Genomic DNA, 23,476 nt, shown 5'->3' with positions numbered 1-23,476 from the left:
TGGATGACTTGGATCATGAAGTCGTCATTAAAAAAAAAAAAAAAAAAAAATTTGAAGTTGATGTAAATTTGTATAAAACCTTATTCAACTAAGATCCCCTTATTTTTTGTATACTTTGTACTGTATTAGATTGAATAAATATATAAGATTTCTTCTTTTTTTAAAAAAAAAATAAAATTGAATACTTAAATTCACAAGATTTGTGTCGATGAATACTTAAAATATGGTATAATAATAGTTATTGTAATTATAAAAGCAAGAAAGGGTCCATAGCTCAGTGGTAGAGCATTTGACTGCAGATCAAGAGGTCACCGGTTCGAACCCGGTTGGGCCCTTACAGTTTTGCATTGAATACTTAAGTCTAATATCAAACTTTGAATTATATCCCATAATGTTAATGAATTGTATAACCTATGGTCTATCTTCTGGTGCACCATTTTACCTCTCTGTTTGTTGAAAGGGGCGGGCATTAATTTGGTGGATACAACTCTGCAAGACGATCCAAAATCACTCAGTCATGTGTGGCAGAGGATTTAACACAAAGGAAAGGTTGATTGGTAGTTGGCTACACATTAAATTACTACTACACCATACCACATCATGGATTTTTAGTCATTAGTGTTGCGTAATGTAAACACAAAGATAAGTCTTACTTACTAGATTTATTATTTTCCTAGCTAGTCATCCATCAACTACTCAATAGTTTATACATACTACGTGAGTAAGTGTTGTAACGGTATTCCTACTAGTAAAAATATATAAAATAGTAAAAATTGCTTAATTGGGTCGAATATTTCTACAAATTATAGGAGGTTCGAACATTGAGTCTAGTACTCTAGTTACTCCGACAATTTGGGATTTTTTTTGTCCGTTCATGTTAAGTTTTATTTTATTATTTTTTTCCAATCAAATGGGCGCAAGTGTGGTTTATTCTATTGCTAGTAAAAATTTGACTATTTAAAGGAGTGTGTACAAAGGAGCACTACTTTGAATAATAAGATTAATGCTACGAAATGTATGAAGCAAATGCCAAACTCGGGATTGTTAGAAAAGAGGAAAGTCAAGCTCTATGTTGTTGATTTTAAGCTATAACAGTCAGTATGAGTGTTCATTAGTAATTTAGTAGTAGCACTTTGATTAGTATTGTTTTGACTTGGCCAACTACAAATCTTCTTATGAGTAAAACAAAATGGGCTGTAAATTTGATTATTGTAGCTTAATCAATTATTTTGAAATGAAATAAGACTATTATTTTGAAATGAAATAAGACTATAAGAGTATAATACAACTTACATGATTATTATTAATTTTATAGACTTGTTTACATAACATTTTCAACATGTATTGTATATAATTAACCATACTTATTTTACTTAGATTAACTAAGCTAAGCAAATGGCATAAGAGTAAAATGTTATTTTCAGATTGATCTACTTATTAGACTCATTTACCTCGAAAATCTCTATAATCTAATGTAAGAGGACTTTTATCGAGTGAGTTAAACCTTTCTTGATTGGTAAGACCGTAAGAGTACAATATAATTTACACTATTATTTTATTCAGACTAATTTATAAACATGTGTAGTCTATGAATTATGGGTGTATTAATTTACATGCCTCTTGAAGACTCAAATTTGAGTAACGTTAGTTGGTAATCTTTGCAACGGCAGCAGCATGTGAGACACGAGGGTGAGCATTTGGACCGACCGTGCAATAATATAGCACGAGGTGCACGAGGAGAGTGCGTGGGAGACTACCCGAGAGAGATACTATTATTAATTTGTTTTATGTTGCTAAATAATGACATAGAATATACCATAAATCACTAATTATATTTTTTAAATCAAAACTATGATCCTCGTATCTTTTATACATGCTCGTTTTAGTCGTGTTGTGATTCATTTTGTGGGAAATTATTATTATTATTTATGTGTAATAGCAGACTAATGTATCACAAATTTAAATAATTTTAAATTTTAGGTGATTTGTGAATAGTATATATAGTTGACTAATGTTTACATTATTGTTAAGAATATATTCTGTAAGATGATTTGATTAACTCAAATTAAGATACACTCAATTTGAACCTATGCAATCCAAAATACAAACATAGCTTAGAAGCTGGATAAATAAAAAAAAATGTTGATAATATTATTTTATATCTAAAATGTTAAACTACATTATTATTAAAACATTATGGTAATTATATTTTAAAAGACCACTATATAATTTTCATTAAAAGATAGTTTATGTTCGATTATATAGTATACAGGTTCCTTACCAACAAAAAAAAATATACAAGTTTACAAAAGACCTAGTAAGCATCATAATAGTCAATTTATAATATGTGTATGTGTTATGTAAGTGAACCACAAAACCAATACTCATTCAATATATATTAACAACCTATAGAGCTACACAAAGTAAAATGATCATCGCATACATAAAACCTTAAAGTAAGAAGATTACGAGATTAAGTATTCATTACCAATGATGTGAAGCTGAGTAACTAACAAATTAATTTAACTCCAAATATTTGACTATAATCATCTTTTATTGGAAGTATATAGTTACGTACGTATATCATTGCTAGGGAAAATAATATCATTTGTAAATTTGTGACATTAACTTACATCGCAAGAAAATTAAATATGAATAAAGGAAATGCAAGCATGCATGCTACAATTTGTCGTCAAAATTAATACTCCGTGTTTAATGTTCTTTTAATTTCATGCTACAATAGAATCGTTAAGGAAAAAGACATGCAAGCACGTAGTTTTCTTAGACATTTTCAAATCATGGTGATCATGAGATTCATGACAATATGGATATTGAAGATGGTATAACTCGTATAAGAGATCAAATGCGGAACATTATTATATTAGATGTATCATTTTAGTTTACTTTATCGTCCTAATTAAAAAAAATAAATAAATAAATAAATAAAAAACTTTTGATAAACAAATCAGTTTTGGAGTTGCCTGCGGTAAATTGTGAAAACCTCTTATAAAATTGAGAATTTTAGGTCAATTAAAGTTGGAATAATTTATTTTTGGAACATTGAGGTCTAAAATTGTGTTTAGTTTTATAAAATGGAAAATGAAGGCTATGTATAAGAAACTACAAATGGAAAGATTGAGGATAAATTAACATTAATTACATCGATTTGCTCGTGACTATGTCATAAATTCCCAACTTATTTTCATTTTAAAAAATATATTTAATGTTTATATATAACCTAAGGGCTACATGGCCTACATCTATCATTATCTAATATCCATCCAGTCGCCCTGTTATTCATTGATCTTTCTACTTCTTTATTATGTGTGCTTCATTAGGGTAAGTTTATCCCAAGACTGAGATTTATACTTCAGACTCTGCCACATCAGATTTCCACTAACTTTTAATTACTTTTTTATTATTCAGACTCATACAAGACTTTCTCCAATTTCACACATTATTCCAAGACCCACTTCAGATTTACTTATCCAATTAATATTTATAACATTAATTTATTTATATATTTATTAATTATTTTAGTGTGGTGAGTTGGCAACTCATTATTGGACAACATAATTATTTTTGTCCATTTGTATAGTCTCAAGATGGGTTTTGGAATCCAAAACTTATCTCAAGACTATATGTAGTCTTGGTAGAGATTATTGCTAGAATCTTACTCAAGACTTGTCTAACGACTCACCTTAAGACTAGGGATAAACTTACCCTTAGGGGTTGTTTGGTTACACAAAAAAAATGGGGGAAGTGGAAAATCATGGGAATTTGAAAATGCATGAGTTGTTTGGTTGACAATAAAAAGTGTAAATGAGGGAATTGCAAATTCATGGGAATTGTGACTTCCCACAAAACATGGGAAGTTAATTACCTAACCCCCCCTAGGTAAGTCAAATTTCCCATGATTTGCAACTTCCCTCTTGCCAACCAAACAACTTTATACAATTCCCATGATTTTGATGCAGGAATTTAATTCCCATGAAATACAAATTTCTATGGGAAGTGAATTCCCATAGCAACCAAACGACACCTTAGCCTTTTTACTTTGTACTATCTTTTCTTTTTTTTTTAATTTTTAGTACTTGCCTCATTTAAGAAACACACAAAAACTTTACATCCTCCAATTTTATTTTATTTTATTTGAGTTTTAGAGTGTTCCAATTTATATGTTTCATTTTGTTATTACTCAATAAATTTTCCTCTCTATTAAAAATAAATAAATAAATAAATTTTCCTCTCTACTATTTCTCTTGAATTTAGATTTTACGCTATTCTACTCAAATCCTTCGTACTCTGTACCTATACCACAGAGTATTTACTTTTTCATTAGCATTAAATCTCGTGCTACTAAATTAGAATGAACGGAGTAATAAGATTGCCCTTCTCATATTTACTTGTCCCGTTTAACCATTACAATATCTATAAGGATTATTAAATCGATTAAAACAAGTAAAATAAGATTGAACGAGGATTAAAAAAAAAAAAAAAAAGTCGCAATCATAAGTTATAACCCTACGATTCACCTACCCCAGTCCCAACGGTTCTGCCCCTGCGCATACCAAAATTCTTGTCTTCGGCAAGTCTTGAGCTTTGACAAATGAGACAATCAAAATTTGTATCTAAAGCTTGTGAGCTAACTACCACATCATGTAGTACTAGTACCATCTGCCACGTGATAGTTATTTTAAAAATTAAAAATTAAAAATTAAAAATTAAAATTTAATCTTATCTCACGTTGCCAAAATTCTGACATGAATAGTACATCAAAAATTTGCACGAGATAATTTACTGCTCTAGTTACTTGTTCTTCTAAATTTTCACTATTTTAAGTAAAATCTATTCATGGTTGATGGCTTCAACTTATTGATAATAAATAAATTATTGATTTACTAGATTATGGTTCAAAGTTTGCTTATGTTACTGAATATTTATCAAATTTAATCAACTACTTTGACATTGACTAAGTTTTCTTATATGAATCACTACTCTGTATTACATTAATTAATTTCAAATTTTTTTAAAAAAAACTTGTATATTTGATTCAATATCACATTATGTAATACTTATGTAAAACAAAAACAATTATGCATGACATTTGATAAATTCATGCAACTAACAATTTTATTTACTACATTTTTTCAAAATGATTGTGATTTAGGATGTACGACAAAATCATACATGCATTAACCTCCGTAAGTAATGTTTATTAAGATTCAAGAGTTTGCTTACATACGTATCAAATTTTATCAACTACTCTGACATTGACTAGTATTCATAATCAATTAATATGTGGTTCCCTATCATATAAAATGTCATTCGCAATTAAATTTTTTTCCCTTCCTATTTTTGTGTAAATGAGTTTTGGAGATAACATACACTTATTAGAATTGTTGTAACACCCCGACCCCAAACAAATTAGGGAGGGGCCTATTGTCACGAAATGCGCATCGAGGGCCAACAACTGTCCCCACAAACCAACACAAGTCCTTCCGGCGCATTTTGTCCTCACTCATGCACACCCCGAGAAAACTTCCCAGGAGGTCACCCATCTCAAGACTACTCCCAGCCAAGCCAAGTCAAGCCAAGCACGCTTAACTATGGAGTATCTTAGCAAATGAGCTCCCTAAAAGGAAGATGCATCTTGTTGATATGAGTAGTATATCAAACTCTTTTAAAGCAATCATGAGGGGTATTACAATTGTACTTTATAGGATTAACTAATACATTATTTAATTGATTTTAGTTTAGGTTGTGTGACAAAAATAAAATAAAATAAAAATTATGCATGCATATATCGGTATAACATAATATTGATTTATTTTAAATTTTCATCGACCTTTAACTCTTTATATACAAGTTTGTGCATGGGATGCTAAAATCTGTTTAATTGTGGGTTGTGTAATTAATCATTTTGATTGAATTATTAATTCTTAATTGAGTACTTTATATAAAAAAAATATCAACAAGATATCAATAATAAAGAGCTTATTTAATTAGCGATATTCCATAAACAATGTAAGCAACATCGAACTTTTGAGTAAAGTGTCCACGTCATGCACACGCTATCGAGATTATCCATACAAAACCTATTAATTACTTGTTGCCATTTTTTGCTGATTATAAACTATATATACTTCGTAATTAAATAACAATTGCAAACATTCTTCCTCTTTCAAGGTGGATTGAGTTAAAAGATGTGATTATTTTGTAGCCAATTTTCAACGATCGTAATTGATACTCATACTTCGTATCCGAACAACAATTGCAGACATTCTCTTTTGTAGGTGGATTAAGCTGAAAGATGCATTTGGTAATTTAATCAACTGAATCAACAAAATTAATTTAGATTAATGGATAGAATTTTTACGCCATCATCAATTTAATCTTACATTTTTTATGATCAACCAAACAATAAAAGACGATTTTTTTCTTAAATATGAAGTATTTAACTACATATAGAGTATAAATAATAAATAAGCTTCGCAACCCCAAATCTTGAGTACCTACAAGTAAATAAAAACACAAGAGATTTCCCTCGTTCTCCCCGTTCATCATCCCTTCCTCACTCCTCAACTGGTCGCTGGTCAGAAAAATATAACCAAATCGAATTAATTTTCTCTCTCTTCAACGACTATAAATCACTAATCTACCATTCTCAATTTCCAACAACACTACTCTACTTTGTTTTCTTCCTCTCATTTTCTCTCTCCTCGTTTTTCCCCCTTGATCCAGGTTTGATTTTTCTCCCATTTATTTCTCATCTTAAATTCCGCCTTTTTTATGCTATTAATTCGTCAAATTCATTTGATTTCGGCTCACCTAATTGTATGATTTCATCTCAGATCTAGATTTTTGGCTTTGGTTGTAGTTAGTTAGGTCACATTAATTCATGATTGTTTTGCGTAATTTAGAAATTAAGTAGTTGGAGATCTGTTATGTGTTTGTTCACCTACATTTGCCTTGATTTTTATGTACTATCGATTAATTTGATGTGTCTGTTTTGGTTCTAAATTCTTAATAGCTTCTGTGATTTGTGTATGATCCTTTGTTGAGGAGTGAGTTTCGAGGTTTTAAGAGTTTTTGATCAGTGTGTGTTTGTGTTGTATGATGATGTAGACGGGATTTGATCTCGGGTTTTTGGTTTTAATCCTAGGGACTTTGATTGACTAAGCTAGTTGAGATCAAATCTATAATGTACTGTATATTTTTATGTTAATGAAGTTATTGGGGTTGTGATCGTATGTAATATTGTACATTGTATTAAGATCTTATAGTATACAATATTAAGTTATGGTGTATTTGTTCATGAATTTGTTGGGTATTGTTATTCTTGCAGTTTATGTTCTTTATAGATGTTCTTTTGATTGGCCTTCTAAGCTCTTTATGATTCGTCAATTTGCGATGATACACCTCGGGATTTCGATCTATGAGCTTTTGTTCTAGGGGAAGTAACTCTTTTGAGAGTCTAGAATTTGTAGAACTAACAAATGCTGTTATTAATTTCAGTATGCAATGATTGTCTCATGAATAGATGACAAACCATATTTTGAAGGGGGATAATTGCATAAGAAAAGTGCAACTTTGCAAGTTAAGCTCTGTTCTTTCGTTAGGAAACCCAGAAAAGATGTGGGATCCGGAGTAATTGTAGGGATAGTGCAAATTTATAATTTTTGAGTGGTAGTAGAAAATTAGACATATTGTTTAATTGGAAAGTTGTCATTTTTAATTTTAGCGTTCTCACGAGTCATGACAATCTCAAGTATGAGTGTACTTTGATGGTCATAAATAATATTGTTTTCATTTTGTCTGAAATGTAGTATTCTTTTCTTCTCTTGTTGGATGATGTAAGAATTTGCTGTTGGACCTGTAGTTATTACCGCGTTAATGATCTTGTCTGTTTTCAGGCCTGGTTGAAACTGCAACATGGCCACCGGTCAGATATTCTCGAAGACTACACAAGCACTATTTTATAATTATAAACAACTTCCTATCCAGCGGATGCTCGATTTTGATTTTCTCTGCGGTATATTTAGTCCCTTATTCCTTTATTATGTTCTCTGTAGAGGGAGAGATCTATTTTTGAATGATTGTTCTAATGTAAATTATTCCTTTGCATAGGGAGAGAAACACCATCTGTTGCTGGAATCATCAACCCTGGTGCTGAGGGATTTCAGAAATTGTTCTTTGGTCAGGAAGAAATTGCCATCCCAGTACATTCCACGTATGTGTGCTTGCCACTCTTATATACGCACTATTGGAATAAAATTGGTTATGAATTTTGAATTTTATCTTCATAGCGGTATTGCTGAATTTGATGATCAGTATAGTTGGTCAAGGATGGTCAATAGTCACATCCTTGAAAATGAGAGTTAGTAAATAAAAGTGGAAAGGTTCAAGGGTATAACAGGTTCATGAAGAAATTGCTAAATTTGAAGATTGGTATTAGTATAGGTTGTTAAGGATGGTTTGTTCTAACTATCGAGGAATTAAGCTTATGAGCCATACTATGAAGTTGTGGGAAAGGGTGATTGAACAAAGGTTGAGGGCATGCACAAGCATTTCAGATAACCAATTTGGTTTTATGCCTGGGAGATCTACTATGGAGGCAATCCATTTGATAAGACAAATGATGGAGTTTTATAGGGTAAAGAAGAAAGATCTTCATATGGTCTTTATTGATTTAGAGAAGGCATATGACAAGGTGCCAAGAGAGATACTTTGGTGGGCAATGTTGAAGAAAGGTATCCCACGAAGGTATGTAGACCTAGTTAAGGATATGTATCGGGATGTGTCAACAAATGTGAGGACATGCGGAGGGTTGACAAAAGATTTCCCTATTACAATCGGATTGCATCAAGGGTCTGCATTAAGCCCTTTTCTTTTTGCAACGGTTCTAGATGAATTAACTAGACCAATTCAAGATGAGGTTCCATGGTGTATGCTGTTCGCAGATGATATCGTTTTGGTGGATGAGACTAAGGATGGGGTTAATGTCAAGTTGGAGCAATGGAGGCAAAGGTTGGAATCTAGAGGGTTTAAGCTAAGTCGGAGTAAGACTGAATATTTGGTATGTCGTTTTGGCACTCAGAGGGGGACAAGCAATGAAGTGGTGAGTTTGGATGGAAAGGATTTGACCATGAGTGAATGTTTTAAGTACCTAGGGTCGATCATCCAGAAGAATGGTGACATTGATCAAGACGTGACCCACAGGATTAAGTCAGGGTGGCTTAAATGGAGAGCGGCCACGGGAGTGTTATGCGACCGCAGCATTCCCTTAAAGTTGAAGGGAAAATTCTACAGGACTGCCATAAGACCAGTGTTGCTCTATGGTACAGAATGTTGGGCTTCTAAGAAAGAGCATATTAAAAAGATGGAGGTTACGGAAATGCGCATGTTAAGGTGGATGTGTGGAAACACTTTAAGAGATAGAATCAGAAATGAGGTTATTCGCAAGAAAGTAGGTGTGGCGGGCATTGTAGATAAATTAAGGGAAAATCGGCTGCGTTGGTTTGGACATGTAAGACGGAGACCCGAGGGTGCACCGGTGCGAAGAGTGGAAGAGTGGGACCATGGAGGGATTAAACGAGGAAGAGGGAGACCAAAGATGACTTGGTTGGAAGGAGTGAGGAAGGATATGAAGTGCATGGATTTACGTGAGGATGAAGTTTTGGATCGTAAGGGATGGAGGAGAAAGATTTATGTTGATGACTACACGGAATAATCAAATTTGGTTCATGTTAGCCGACCCCACTTTTGGGATTAAGGCTTTGATTGATTGATTGATTGATTGTTAAGGATGGTTTGTAGTCATATCCTTGAAAATGAGAGTTTAATGAATCAAAAAGTGGAAAAGTTCAAGGGTTTAGCTTCATGGAAAAGCATCCTTTAGTAAAATGCCTGGTTTATTATGCTTTTATACTAAATTTAAATCAATGTATATGATCGCTGTTTTTCTAAAGACTTACAACTCCGACATAAAGTATGACTTCTTAGGCTTCCGCTGACTAGATTCTAGTTATATGATCATGGTATTATATAGTTGATTATATGACATTAAAAACCAGCAACTGTTTACTTTGTCAGCCTACTTTGTATCGAGAATCGTGTTTTAGTTGTCCCATCAGACTTGATTATTGATTAGGGTCAAAGCACAGTCATTATCAGACTTGAAACATAGAATATATGATGGGGGTAGGATATTTCATGGATGTGGACTTTTTTTGGTGATTAATTCTCATACTTGGATTGAGGAACATATCAGTTGGTGAATTCATTAGCAGTGTCATGTGGCTACGAGTCATTGTATTTTCCAATATGTAAGGACTTTTGTTTATTATTCTTTTTTTTTTTTTTTTTTTTTTTTTTGACTCTTTGATTTGATGTATCCGTTTGTCACATGGCTGTCCAATAAATACTGATGATGTTCTGACATTGTGGCTTTTGTTGGTCTGAGACTCTGAGTGGAAGTGAACAAAATTCCTTATCCTTTGTTGGCTGATTTGGATTTCCTTTATTTTTTGCAGCATTGAAGCAGCTTGTGCTGCACATCCTACCGCTGATGTCTTTATCAATTTTGCTTCTTATAGAAGGTTAATTTCAGTTCCCCGTCTGTGTCTCTTCAAATGTTCAATAATTGAGTTGTAGTCTCACTTTCTCTTTTGAACTGTAGTGCGGCTGCTTCTTCCATGTCAGCATTGAAACAGCCAACCATTAGAGTGATTGCCATTATCGCCGAAGGTGTTCCTGAGTCGGACACCAAGCAGTTGATCGCATTTGCTCGGGCCAACAATAAGGTAACATCATAATTTTTTGGCTCATAAAGTTGATATCTTCTCTACTATCATGATCATTCTGCATAAGAATCAGCTACTAATATGTTTCGTTTATTGTTTGGGGCTTAAGATTGTTATTGGTCCTGCTACTGTTGGAGGTATCCAAGCTGGAGCCTTCAAGATTGGTGACACTGCTGGGACAATTGACAACATTATCCAGTGCAAGCTTTACAGGCCTGGATCTGTTGGATTTGTTTCTAAATCGGTAAGTGGCTTGAAAAGTTTCATCAGTGCAGTTCCAAGGTTCTTGATAGTACAGCTTTATGTTCTGGCCTTAGTTTAAAGTTCCATGATCAATTTTCACTGCTGCAGGGTGGCATGTCTAATGAATTGTATAATACAATTGCACGTGTAACCGACGGACTATATGAGGGTATTTAATTCTCTTAACATTTTTTCCATGTTCATTTCAAGCTCATAGACTTCAACTAAAAGTATTTAAACTCTCTCTTAGGTATTGCCATTGGAGGAGATGTGTTTCCTGGATCAACTCTCTCAGATCATGTGTTGAGGTTTAACAATATCCCACAGGTACCAAAATAAATTATTTATACATCTTTATGTGAAGAGTTGCATCCTAGTTATACCTGCTTGTTTAGTTGAAAAGCTTTAATCTCTATTGTTTAGTTGCAGCATATCAAATACTTTTTTAGATTGACACATATCTATTGTTGATTTTTCTCTATTATCTTGATATCCTTCAAAGCATGTTGTGAAATTATATTTTCTTATTCATGTATATTATTTCATTTATTCTTTGATGAAATTTGAGCTGCTTATGAGCTTATTAAGCCAAAATAAGGTTTGCTCAGCTCTGTTTGTTTGCCTTGTTATGGGTCTGTGTTGAGTTCAAGCTTGAGTCGTGTTCGCTTGACCATTCTTTGGCCGAGCCAAACTTGTGTATTTGGATAAAATGATAGGGCCATTATGTATTGGAAAGGGGGGGGGGGGGGGTTGGGGGGGGGGGGGGGAGGATAAAGGAATGAATTCAAAACAAGGATCACTTTAAAAAATTATCTTATGTAACCTGCAGTTTGTACTTTCTGCTTATGCTACCCCACAACACAAGCCATGAAATAAAGTTGGCCCTTGGAGTTACTCCATTTACACATATATAGACCTCCAAGGCACAATATCCACTTGCCCTCCCTTACAATCTTATTTATGCTGCCATTTTGAAAATTTACTCTCTAAGCTATATACTCCATTGTCCAACAGACTGCAAGTGATTATTTGCCCGTATAATCTTATTAACGCAGCCATTTTGTAAATTCACTCTCGCTAAGCAGTAATACTATGACGTTCAACAGATTGCATGTGCTTCCTAGCATTTTAAATCTTCCTTACATGATAAATTATTAGGCACCCTCATTTGATATACATCTTGATTTGTGATAGTACACTTGGAACCACCTTATCCATAAATATCTTTCTTTGGTCAGAGATCCCAGAAAGGCTTTAACATAGCTGCTTGATTTCAGTAACCTGAATACAAAAAATTAATCCGCCAGTAGCCCAGGTAATGACGTAGTTCATATATAATACCACCACAAAGCAACTTTTTTCTCATGAGTGTCTTCACAACAACAATTAAATAAATAAAATGGGGTCAATTACACTTGGTTTTGAAGTCTTGCTGCTTCTAACTCATCTCTATGCTCTTGTATGATTGTATCTATTTAATATGCATTATAAATTGTATGTGCGCTTGTGCTGAACTGCTGCTTGCGTTTTCTAGTTTTTGACTCTGTCCCTTTACCATGCAGATTAAGATGATTGTTGTACTTGGAGAGTTGGGTGGACGAGATGAGTACTCCCTTGTTGAAGCCCTGAAGCAGGGGAAAATAAGTAAGCCAGTTGTTGCTTGGGTCAGTGGAACCTGTGCAAGGCTCTTTAAATCAGAAGTACAATTTGGTCATGCTGTGAGTTCCTGTTTGAATATCAAATTGATCTTACAGCACATTAGATAAATAAAGCACAGCTAGATTACTTATGACGTACTTTGTTACATTAGGGTGCAAAAAGTGGTGGTGAAATGGAGTCTGCCCAAGCAAAAAATCAAGCATTGAGAGAAGCTGGAGCTGCTGTTCCTGACTCTTACGAAGCATTTGAGGGTGCTATCAAGCAGACTTTTGACCAATTGGTTAGGATTTCACAATTCATAATTTTTTTTTATTCCGTTGTAACTGCCTTTATCTTTCTGTTATTCTTCCCATACTAAATTACTACATTTGCTATCCCCACGGTAGGCTGAAGAGGGCAAGATTGCACCAGTGAAAGAATTCACACCTCCACAAATACCCGAGGATCTTAACTCAGCAATTAAGAGTGGAAAAGTCCGTGCTCCAACTCACATTATCTCCACCATCTCTGATGACCGAGGTATGTCGCATCAGTTAAATTCTCACCAATTATTGAAATGCTCTGTAGTTTGGAAAAACTCAGTTGCACTTGGGTCTGATGTTCTATGTTGTTTTATATTTGTTTTCTTAGGTGAGGAACCATGCTATGCTGGTGTTCCTATGTCTTCTATCATTGAGCAGGGCTTTGGTGTTGGCGATGTCATTTCTCTGTTGTGGTTTAAGCGTAGTCTTCCTCGTTACTGTACTCATTTTATTGAGGTCAGTATATAAATTGATTCTTATGTTTCTTCATACTCTCAACATCCCAAAAAGGTTGTTCATTTTGGAATGTGTTGTAAAACATGATGACTTGCTAATTGCGAAGTGTACAAGTTTTCTGGAGGGTATTATCTTGTTTCTTATGAAAGCTAAGTCATTATTTGTGACTTACTACTATGTTTGTTTTGTTTATAGATTTGTGTTATGTTGTGTGCCGACCATGGTCCATGTGTGTCCGGTGCTCACAACACAATTGTAACAGCAAGAGCTGGAAAGGACCTTGTTTCTAGTCTTGTTGCAGGTAATATGATCTACTCTTATATGGTTCATCATGGTGTTTGCAATTTGCATTTAGTTTGAATACATTGATTGCAGCTTATGTAGTGAATAAATACTGAATGAGTGAGTTGAAAATCCACTGCTAGGTTTGCTTACCATTGGACCTCGATTTGGTGGGGCCATTGATGATGCTGCACGATACTTCAAGGATGCATATGACCGGGTAGGTTTCATGGGCATTAGTGGCTGTATCGGTCTTATCTTGTTGTAACTCTGAGTCTGAGATTGTTTTGTTTTTTCTTTCCAGAATTTGACTGCCTATGAGTTTGTCGAGAGTATGAAGAAGAAGGGCATTCGTGTTCCCGGAATTGGCCACAGGTAAGGGCATTTTTAATTGCTTTACCCTTCTTAAGTTCTATATGATTGACATGAGAGTCAATGCTTCTTAATTTTCATTGTTATTTTATTGTTATTTTATCCATACTTAAATTTACGTGTGCGCTTATTGTGGAGCTTCCTGAAATTTCTGTGTTGTTTTGGAACAGGATCAAGAGAGGGGACAACAGAGACAAGAGAGTAGAGCTCTTGCAGGAATTTGCTCGTACACATTTTCCCTCTGTCAAATACATGGAATATGCTGTTCAAGTTGAGACCTACACCCTTTCAAAGGCCAACAACTTGGTTCTTAATGTAGATGGTGCTATTGGGTCACTCTTCCTGGATCTCCTATCTGGCAGTGGAATGTTCACAAAACAAGAGATTGATGAGATTGTTGGGATTGGTTATCTGAATGGACTCTTCGTGTTGGCACGTTCAATTGGTCTGATTGGGTAAGTTCTTTTTTTTCCATTTGGTCCATCTTCCAATTGACCTGTTATCTGGGTCAGTTACATCTGTTAGTTACATGTCTTACGTAGTTACATTTGTGGTTTCTTCTACAAATAAATATACGATTATATGTCTTTGCATTAGTTCATAAGTAAAGAGCATTATTGATTAAGATTTGGAATTATATGACATGAAACTGATGGTATCATTGGGAATCCAGGCACACCTTTGACCAGAAGAGATTGAAGCAGCCACTATACCGCCACCCATGGGAGGATGTTCTTTACACAAAATGAAGTGGTTCCTGATAGCAGGGACTGATGCGGATGCGGATCCTTGGGAGGAAGTTCTCTACACAAAACAAACTGCTTTCTTCAATCATTCTTTTCCATTATGTTCTGATCTGGGGTGATTTTAGGTTTTTGCATTTCAGGAATCTTTACTTTTATTTTTTATTTTATTTTTTAAATTTTTTTAATATAGTATTGTATGTACTGATTATTCCCAAATTTGGACTTTTTACTTGAAGTCTCAAGGGATTCTTAGATTGTAACCCGATATCCATCCTCCATTCTTTTGAATTGAATCCCTTCTCATAATATACGTCTTTCTTTTAGATTATGTGATGAAGGATTGGCACTTTGTTGTTTTGTAGTGACTAATAGCAAATAATGGAAATTTAAAGTGACAAGTACTATTGCGTTTGTAGTCAAAAACTCAAAACTACCAAATATTATGAAAATCAGGTTTGAGGAAAAAAAAAAATTGTCTGAGCAATCACTGAATTTGTGAATTATTTTTTATTTTTTTAAAAGAAAAAAAATAGGCCTTGTTTGCTTGCATTTTACTAAACCTTTTTTTTTAAGGACGCCTGAACTTTAATTATATTAGTTGCATTAAATTATTTATTAAAATAAATTTATTTGTATTAAACTTATCGTATTTCTTATTATGTGCAACAAAGGGGTATTAAAATAAGAAATGATGATAGTATTTTTACTGATTTAAAGTTATTTCATTAAATGTAGAGCTTCAATTGTTTAGTATTCCCTTCCTTTCTAATCACAATTATGCTATGTTTGGATAAGAAATTAGAAGGGAAATGGAAGGGAGGGAAATAGGAGGAACGGGAAGGAAGGGAAAGTGGAGGAAATGATGAGCTTCATTTTCCCTCCAAATCTCTCCAATTTTGAAGGGATGGTCTTTATTAAAGGAGGAGGGAAAATGGATCTCTCCCTCCCCCTTCCCTTCCTTCCAAACAAGGAACTTTGTATCCCTCCCTTTCCCTTCCCTTCCCTTCCTTCCATTTTTTGTTATCCAAACATAGCCTTAGTGTCACCTTGTTTGTAACCTTTTCTAATTATGAACAAAAAAACAAGCATGATTTTTTTTATTCTCTTTTATTGTTCTAATTGAAATTAATTCTTTTTTTATATATATTAATAAAAAATCATAGGATGATAATTCTGTAGGCAAAATTTACTAAAAATATAAAATGTTAAAGAACAAATGACACAAACATATCAGAATTACAGAATACGACTAAACAACTAATTAGATTCTTCTATTGACATGACAACATCTTTAACCTCAAAATACCATATCTAGTTTTTTTTATTTTTTTTTTTATTTTTTTTTGGGGGGGGGGGGGGGGGGAGGACAGAAAAAGTTATTATTGAGTAAGATAAGGTAATCTAAAGTTGTTATACTATAAAGATAAGGTTATCTTATACATTTCACATACCTGGGATAGTAATGATGTTATGTCCATATTGTTACACAGCTTGTGTACTAGTAACAATAATTAGAAAAATGTGATTGGCCAATTTAACATTTAACTATTTCATTAAAAAGGGTACGGAGGATTTACCATTCAATTTTATTCTCTAATTTATCTATATCTAATATTTAAACCACAAATCTCTACCTTTATTGGTCCATTTTCCCTTTAATTTTTTTCCTTTTTATCTTTTTTATTATTATTACAAATAATATTTCTATTTTATGGTTTAATTTTTATTCCAAATTTAATATAGTAAAATTATTTTTTTTTTCATATCCTTGGCAACTTAAAATCTTAAATTTAACAAGTATGTTAGTGTTTATTATTTGACTAATGAGAAAAAACACACAATAAAAAAACATATTTTTTGGGTTTTACTTTAAAATATTAACATGTAGTCACACTTGGGGCAAAAAACTAGTGATAGAAATTGAGATATTGTAAAAATATAAAAGTGGACCTTAAATCAATAGAGTCAGGAAATTCAACATGTATTATTGGTTAGTGTATTATTATTTACCATATGTTTTCTCTATTTACAACTATCATAGCTCATAAACTAAAGAGCTATGCACTTTTAATTTTAAAATATCAAAAGGCACAAACTCAATACCTTAATGAGAAAATTATGGCACAAAACACTCTTTGTAATTAAGTATTATCTAATTTCACATATATAATTAAGTTTTAACACGCAAAACATCGTTACAAGATCTTTAAACTTGGTTTATCTAAATATTTTCAAATCTAATTAATCAACTAAACGCTATTTTTTCATATTCACATGTCTTGTTTAAGATTATCTTAATTAGAACTTGATATACATGAGCATTTAATTTTCTAACAAAAGATTTAAAAAGCTAGTAGTTGAGAAAACAATTGTTTAGCCGGTGTATTCTATCAAAAGTTTAAAGACTAATGAAGTTAGGTACATGTGATAGATGATGGATAGCTAAGAAGAAGAAGAATAATAATAATGTTGAAATTCCATTTTCTTTTCTTCTTATTCTAAAAAGGGAAGAGAAAATGGAATGCATTTAGGGATGGCAATTTAATCCGAGTTCGATTCGAATCCGATCCGATCCGAAGAAAAAAATCTAATTCGAATACGTTTAAAATTAGTCCGAATCCGAATCCGATAAAATAGATCCGAATTCGAATAGGAGGTGGATCGGACTTGGACCCTACGCAAAGTCCGACAGAGTCCGATCCGAGTACGAATCCGAGAGTATAAGCATATGCTCTATAACTTGGGACAATTATTTGCTTGTTTTGTAGCAAAATTTTGTTATGTAACTTAGTTTATTATTAAAATATGTTATGTTTATACTTTAATTGGTATGACAATACAAGCAATTATAGGTATATGACATTACAAAAATAAAAATTAAAATAATATTCGGATCATTTCGGAGGTCCGTATAAACGGACCGGATTCGGATCCGAAAATTACGAGTCGGATCGGATTCGGACTCGGATTTTTCGGATTCGGACTCGGATTCGGATCCGAGTCCAGGGTCCGTTTAGTAAACGGATCGGATTCGGATTTAGCCACATCCGACCCGAATCCGATCCGTTGCCATTCCTAAATGCATTAATTGTATCTTAGGGAAACCAAATTTGTTGAATCATGATATCACACGCGATATCTATCTTTTTTTTGAGAAATTGACCCATTGTTTCAATTGAAAGGGGGACAAAATCACATGGACTAGTTTTTTGTGATACTGAATCAGCATCCGAATTGAAGAGGAGTCTTTAGGTCCAAGGGTTTCTTCAAATTATATTCTTAACTTAGTGACTAGCATCTATTGTAGCTTTAATGGAGTTTTATGTCATATGTTCTCTCTACAAAACTGTCGTTGTTTGCCAACCAATGAATTAAAGTCTAAAGAAGTGATGTACACGCCTTAACATTGACATAAAAAGCCAATTTCCACTTAGTCATGATAAGAAATAATGAATGTGACTATTATGAATAGCATTCTCTAAATAGTTTATTAGATAAAGATCGATAATTTAAAAGATTAGATAAACACATTTTATCACACCTAATTAAGACATACAAATACTATTTTCAATAATTCATTTATCTACCTACAACTATAGTCTTTTGTTTATACTAAGGAAGTAAAATTTCAAATAATTGTGATCTTAGAAAATTGCTTAATCCAACATAAAAATGTATCTTCGCAAAATATTTAGTACCCATATTTAATTTTTGCCCTAGTTTCGAATTTTAATATAGGTTCCGTACCAAAAAATGGAGAAAAAAACAAAGCAAAAATGGGCCCAAATGTAATTGATCAGTCAGAGAATAGTTAGTGGAGTTTAGTGAGAGTTGGGGTTGACCACAAAGTTTTCACGTGGGTGTTAAGAGACGTTTTATATAATTTCACGTGGGATGCACACTATTTTGTGACCCAATGTCACGTGGAGGAATTCTTGCTCTTTTACCCCACTTATTACTACTATTCCTAGCTCTCTCTTTTTTTTTGGCAACTCTTTTTTTAATTTTTTTTTTCAATAATTGATGTAATGTCTTTCTCATAAATATAGCTCACGGATGGGACCATAATAAAAAATACTTGTATATAATATTACAATATGATTGTATGAAGGTACTCCATACTTGTTTGAAATTTAAATTTGATGGAGTGGGGATATTTAAATTCGATATAATAGGTATGAGCTGGCTGGCACGATCCAATATGACTTGATTTGAATCATTTGATGGGAGTTTATTAGTAATGCGTCTGAATACAATGGTCATGTCAAATGACTATAATTTTTAAAGTATTGGGCGAGTTTAAAATGAGCGCAATTTGATAGTTACTGTATCAAGTTGCTTATTTTCTTGATGAATCAAAATTAATAGCTGAACACAATATAATATGAATTTTCTTGATCATAACGTGTCTATTGTAATAGGGGTTTTAAGAAAACTTACTCTACCCCTAGAATTAAGATAATGGTTTAATATTAATAAAATACCATAAGTGTTTTTTTTTATACTATCAACATCAAAAAGTACTTGCAATAATTTTTTAAATTTGCAAGAGGATGTAATGGTTCACAAAGAGAGAGTGGATGAGTACTAGCAACAACAAGTGGGAACATGTTTCTATTAATTGACATTATGACATACCCCATAAATGCAAATGATATTGGTGCTTATGAAAAAAACTTTCCCTGTATTTGGTTTTCATAAATGTGTACGATCATAGCTTAAGGATTTAGACCCTATTCAATTCACTTCACCTAAAAAAAATATATATATATTCAGTAAAAATAATTTTAGTTCATAAAAAATAAGGTGAAGTGAACGGGACCTTAAAAGACAATGGAATTGTACAATTATCATATAAGGAGTACTAAATACTTCGTATATACTATGTATAAAATACAAATTTAATATATATTATCAATTAAGATTTGATATGATACTTTAAATATATATTAGAGATTTAAGGTTTGAAGCTAGCTTATTACTTGTATAAGTATATAAATAACAAAAACTGAACCAATAGAATTGAAAATCTGATCAAGGTCTTTCTTGCCTAATAAAAAATAATACGCAAATAGTGAAGATTTGATAAAGCTTTCTTCTCTTAATTTATCGTTCAAACTCATACAATAATGTTGATATTATTCTCTTGAACACGAATTTGCATTATTGTATTGAATAATGCATTGAATTCAATAATTAACTTGTTTGCATATGATTGTGGTTTAAGTAGAATGTGTAAATAATAAAAAATGTCAAAATTCGAGTAATTTAACAATAATGATGGATAACCGACATCTTCGTGCAGGGTGATTGCATGTCGTTTATAATCATAAAATTGGTTGATCATAGAGAATATCAAAACCAATTTTAGGCATGTTTGTTTTCCAATAATTTTTCATTTTCTAGGAGGCATGCAAAATTATTTTATTCGTCACACAAATTAAAATTATTGTTATCTAAAGAGACATAGCCTTCACAAGAAGTGAAAATTTTAAGAATATCCATATATGTTTTTGTCAATCAAACAAACGCCTTTCTTAATTCAACTTCATAATCTCATAAAATTTCCTTTAAGGAATGTCTTGATATCAAGCCTCATCGAATACAGAAAACTTTGGAGATTCACCTACCATAAGTTAGGTGTGTAATTCGAATCAAATTCAGATTTAGTTAGAAAGCTCTAATCAACCAAGTGAGGAAAAAAAAAATCGACTTCTCCCAATTTCATATGTGAATCAAACAAACACAATAAATATTCAAGGTATGTCTATATTCACACAAAGTAAACTTCCTAGCTTAGAAAAAACAAATGAATAAGATTCAATATTCCATGTCATAGTTTAATTTATACTCCACATAGCTTGTCAAAATCACCAAATTTATCTATGATTTTTTATGATTATATTCCATCATTAAAATCGATGATCAAATTATTCTGTCCGATGGTATATACCTATGAGATTGAAGAACCGTTTTGAAAATGATGAGAAAACCGAGGAAATTAGGATTTTTTTTACTTTTTGAAAAGAACATAAATTTTTTTCTTTTGATCTAATAAATTATTGTATAATTTAGCACATAACTTTAGGCATACAATTATTGTATATTTTCTCGAAACATGACAAAATGTATCCAAGGTAAAGTTTCTAAAGGTGGAAGAGCACTAGAGCTTACAGAAGTTTGATGAGATATTGATGGGACCAAATGGCCCCAATTCGCATGTAAATCTATAAGATCAAAACATATAGCATACTTTTTCTAATAAGTGTGATAATTATTGGTGTTTTGATATGACATTCCCTAGTCAATAAAAAATAAGTTCTAGGTGTAATTTTTTTTAATATATTTTTTTTTAAATAGAAGATAAATAATCAAATTGGTCCATATGAAATTACGCATCCCAAAATACATTTTATATGCTAAATATCTATAATTCTGTAAGAGTAAAAATTATAAAAAGTTGATATTGTGAAAGTATTTTATGAGAAGAATCTGTTAGAGATATGAGATATCGGAAAATATATGTATGATATATTTTCCGTAGATATCATTCAGGGATTTATTATGTGTTAAGATAATATCATTCAGGGATTTATTATATGTTAAGATAATATCATTCGGATTTATTATATTTTAAGATATTATTTAGTGAATATATCATTGGGATATATGGTATATCTTTTGGGAAGATTGTTTCCTATCTTATGAGCATAGGTAAGGTTGTATAAATACTCAACCTATTGATCAATAATAATCAAGCTATTCATTCTCTCTTCTCTCTAATTTGTCAGAATCCAATAAGATTGCACATGACTATATTTTACTTTACTTATAAATCATATTATATGGTTAAATAAGAATGATGAATATATAGTGCAAAAAGTGAATTGTTGCAATATTAATATAACGGAGGAAGTATATAAAAAATGATTGTAGCATAATCGTTTGGGGAAAAAAAAACTCAAGCAATTTCATGATGAATATATAATTATTGAAAGCTATAAAATCAAACAAGTTTTTAAATTGGTTGAATATAATAATAATAATCAATACTTTAATCCTAAGCTCCATCCTCAGCGCTTATTCACCCTCTCATCACCTCTTTTAGTTGATCCTAACCCTTCCTTATTTCATGCTTGTACTTTGTAGGTATCTCATTTATTATCTATTTATCTCCGATGGTAGAGATACATTTCTCTCTTTCGTTTCTTTCGTTGTGAAAGAATCAACTTGAGTGAGATCACGTCATTGCGAAAAGAGAAGAAAGGGCTTGCTAAGAAAGATAATGAATTGATCGGGTTTTTCTATTTTTATTTTTATTCAGGATAAGCACAAAAGACATCTGTATCAAAAAAGATATTTAATGTTTCAAATTTGTACTCGATAATGCTATGAATAATAACGATATGAGAAAGAAGTAAATTTGAAAAGGTGGGGGGGGGGGGAGATAGTGCTAGATTTTATTCTAAAACTTTCGTATCTTGTTTAACAAGTAGTTTTTAAATAATAACATTATTTTTTGAATAAACTAAGTAATGATAAAAATTGTTTATGATGGAAAAAATTAAGAGAGTTATATTATTAACTAAGGTGTTGAAGTATGAAGATAGGAACTATAAGCAAAAATTGGAGAGCACATCCTACTTTGCTAAGATGTAATTTGCAAAATATAACCATCCCTTTTTACACATCTTTAGTCAAATATAAGGATCACTTAATTGTGACTGTAAAGTATGTTGGAACCACTATAATATTTAGAGAAGCATTTTTTTATTATATAGACCAATCAAGACATAGATTAAAATCAAGCTAAGATCCCTTAGTAAACCACCCATTCTTGTCTATCTCCCTCTATGATATGACATATTACCATCTAATTAAATAGGCTATTGTACATACTATAATCTTATTTATTTGGTTAGTTGAATAATATACTTCCCCCGTTCTGTTAATATTACAACAAGGAAGAAATTACGCATCTCAAAACACATTTTATATGCTAAATATCTATAATTGTGTAAGAGTAAAAATTATAAAAAGTTGATATTCTGAAAGTATTATATGAGACGAATCCAACAAGATCCCACTTGAATATATTTTGCTTAACGTATAACTCATATTATATGGTCAAACAAGAGTGATGAATAGTGCAAAAAGTCCATTATTGCAATATTAATAGAACGGTGGAATTATTATATTATTGTTCACTCTTGCCCCCCTTTCCTACTCTCTATTAGTTAAACATTACATCATAATCGTCATAATTTTCGTTGATTTTATTGTCCTTTATAGATTGGGGAGATGAGAATAGGAGAAAGTTTTTCGATGGTAATGAATCCATGAACTTATATCAATTTAAATTTTTTTATTCAATAATCTCCCCCCCCCCCCCTACATACCATAGTTAATACAATCAGAAAATCAAACTAGTTAACATCTATTGTATTAGTTGAGAGATTATATAATTGACAATACACTAATCATCAAACTAACCAATACAAATATATATAATTAGTTGACATATAATACAATCTATTATAGCTAATATCATCAAATATAAGATTTTTTATTAATGAGATTAATAAAATTGATGGGCCGTTTGGTCGGGGTT

The 23,476-nt window shown here is 32.0% G+C and overlaps 1 protein-coding gene and 1 non-coding gene across 2 annotated transcripts; both read left to right on the top strand.

The window, feature by feature from the left end:
* The first annotated feature begins 263 nt into the window (after positions 1 to 263).
* On the top strand, positions 264 to 335 carry TRNAC-GCA (transfer RNA cysteine (anticodon GCA)). The gene has a single exon. It is a non-coding gene; the product is annotated as a tRNA-Cys (tRNA).
* Positions 336 to 6,518: 6,183 nt separating this feature from the next.
* On the top strand, positions 6,519 to 15,173 carry LOC145631393 (ATP-citrate synthase beta chain protein 1). Its single transcript, XM_081683467.1, has 17 exons — positions 6,519 to 6,744; positions 7,917 to 8,035; positions 8,131 to 8,233; positions 10,536 to 10,601; positions 10,682 to 10,805; positions 10,915 to 11,049; positions 11,157 to 11,217; positions 11,299 to 11,375; positions 12,611 to 12,766; positions 12,859 to 12,987; positions 13,094 to 13,226; positions 13,338 to 13,465; positions 13,661 to 13,766; positions 13,891 to 13,967; positions 14,052 to 14,122; positions 14,290 to 14,574; positions 14,793 to 15,173. Exons 2-17 carry the CDS (start codon positions 7,936 to 7,938, stop codon positions 14,866 to 14,868), a joined length of 1,827 nt encoding a protein of 608 aa, XP_081539593.1. The 5' UTR covers positions 6,519 to 6,744; positions 7,917 to 7,935; the 3' UTR covers positions 14,869 to 15,173.
* The last annotated feature ends 8,303 nt before the right edge of the window (positions 15,174 to 23,476 follow it).

The sequence above is a fragment of the Chenopodium album genome, chromosome 5 (genome assembly GCF_948465745.1).
Source record: "Chenopodium album chromosome 5, dcCheAlbu1.1, whole genome shotgun sequence".
Classification (NCBI taxonomy): domain Eukaryota; kingdom Viridiplantae; phylum Streptophyta; class Magnoliopsida; order Caryophyllales; family Amaranthaceae; genus Chenopodium; species Chenopodium album.
The sequence above is the reverse complement of the archived record's forward strand: the minus strand, read 5'-3'. Positions and strand labels throughout refer to the sequence as shown.

Coding starts and splice junctions, on each gene's coding strand:
- LOC145631393 (XM_081683467.1), top strand. CDS start 7,936: ATGGCCACCGGTCAGATATTCTCGAAGACTACACAAGCACTATTTTAT. Junction 8,234..10,535: donor GCCATCCCAGTACATTCCAC/GTATGTGTGCTT, acceptor TATTTTTTGCAG/CATTGAAGCAGCTTGTGCTG. Junction 13,466..13,660: donor ACTGTACTCATTTTATTGAG/GTCAGTATATAA, acceptor TTTTGTTTATAG/ATTTGTGTTATGTTGTGTGC.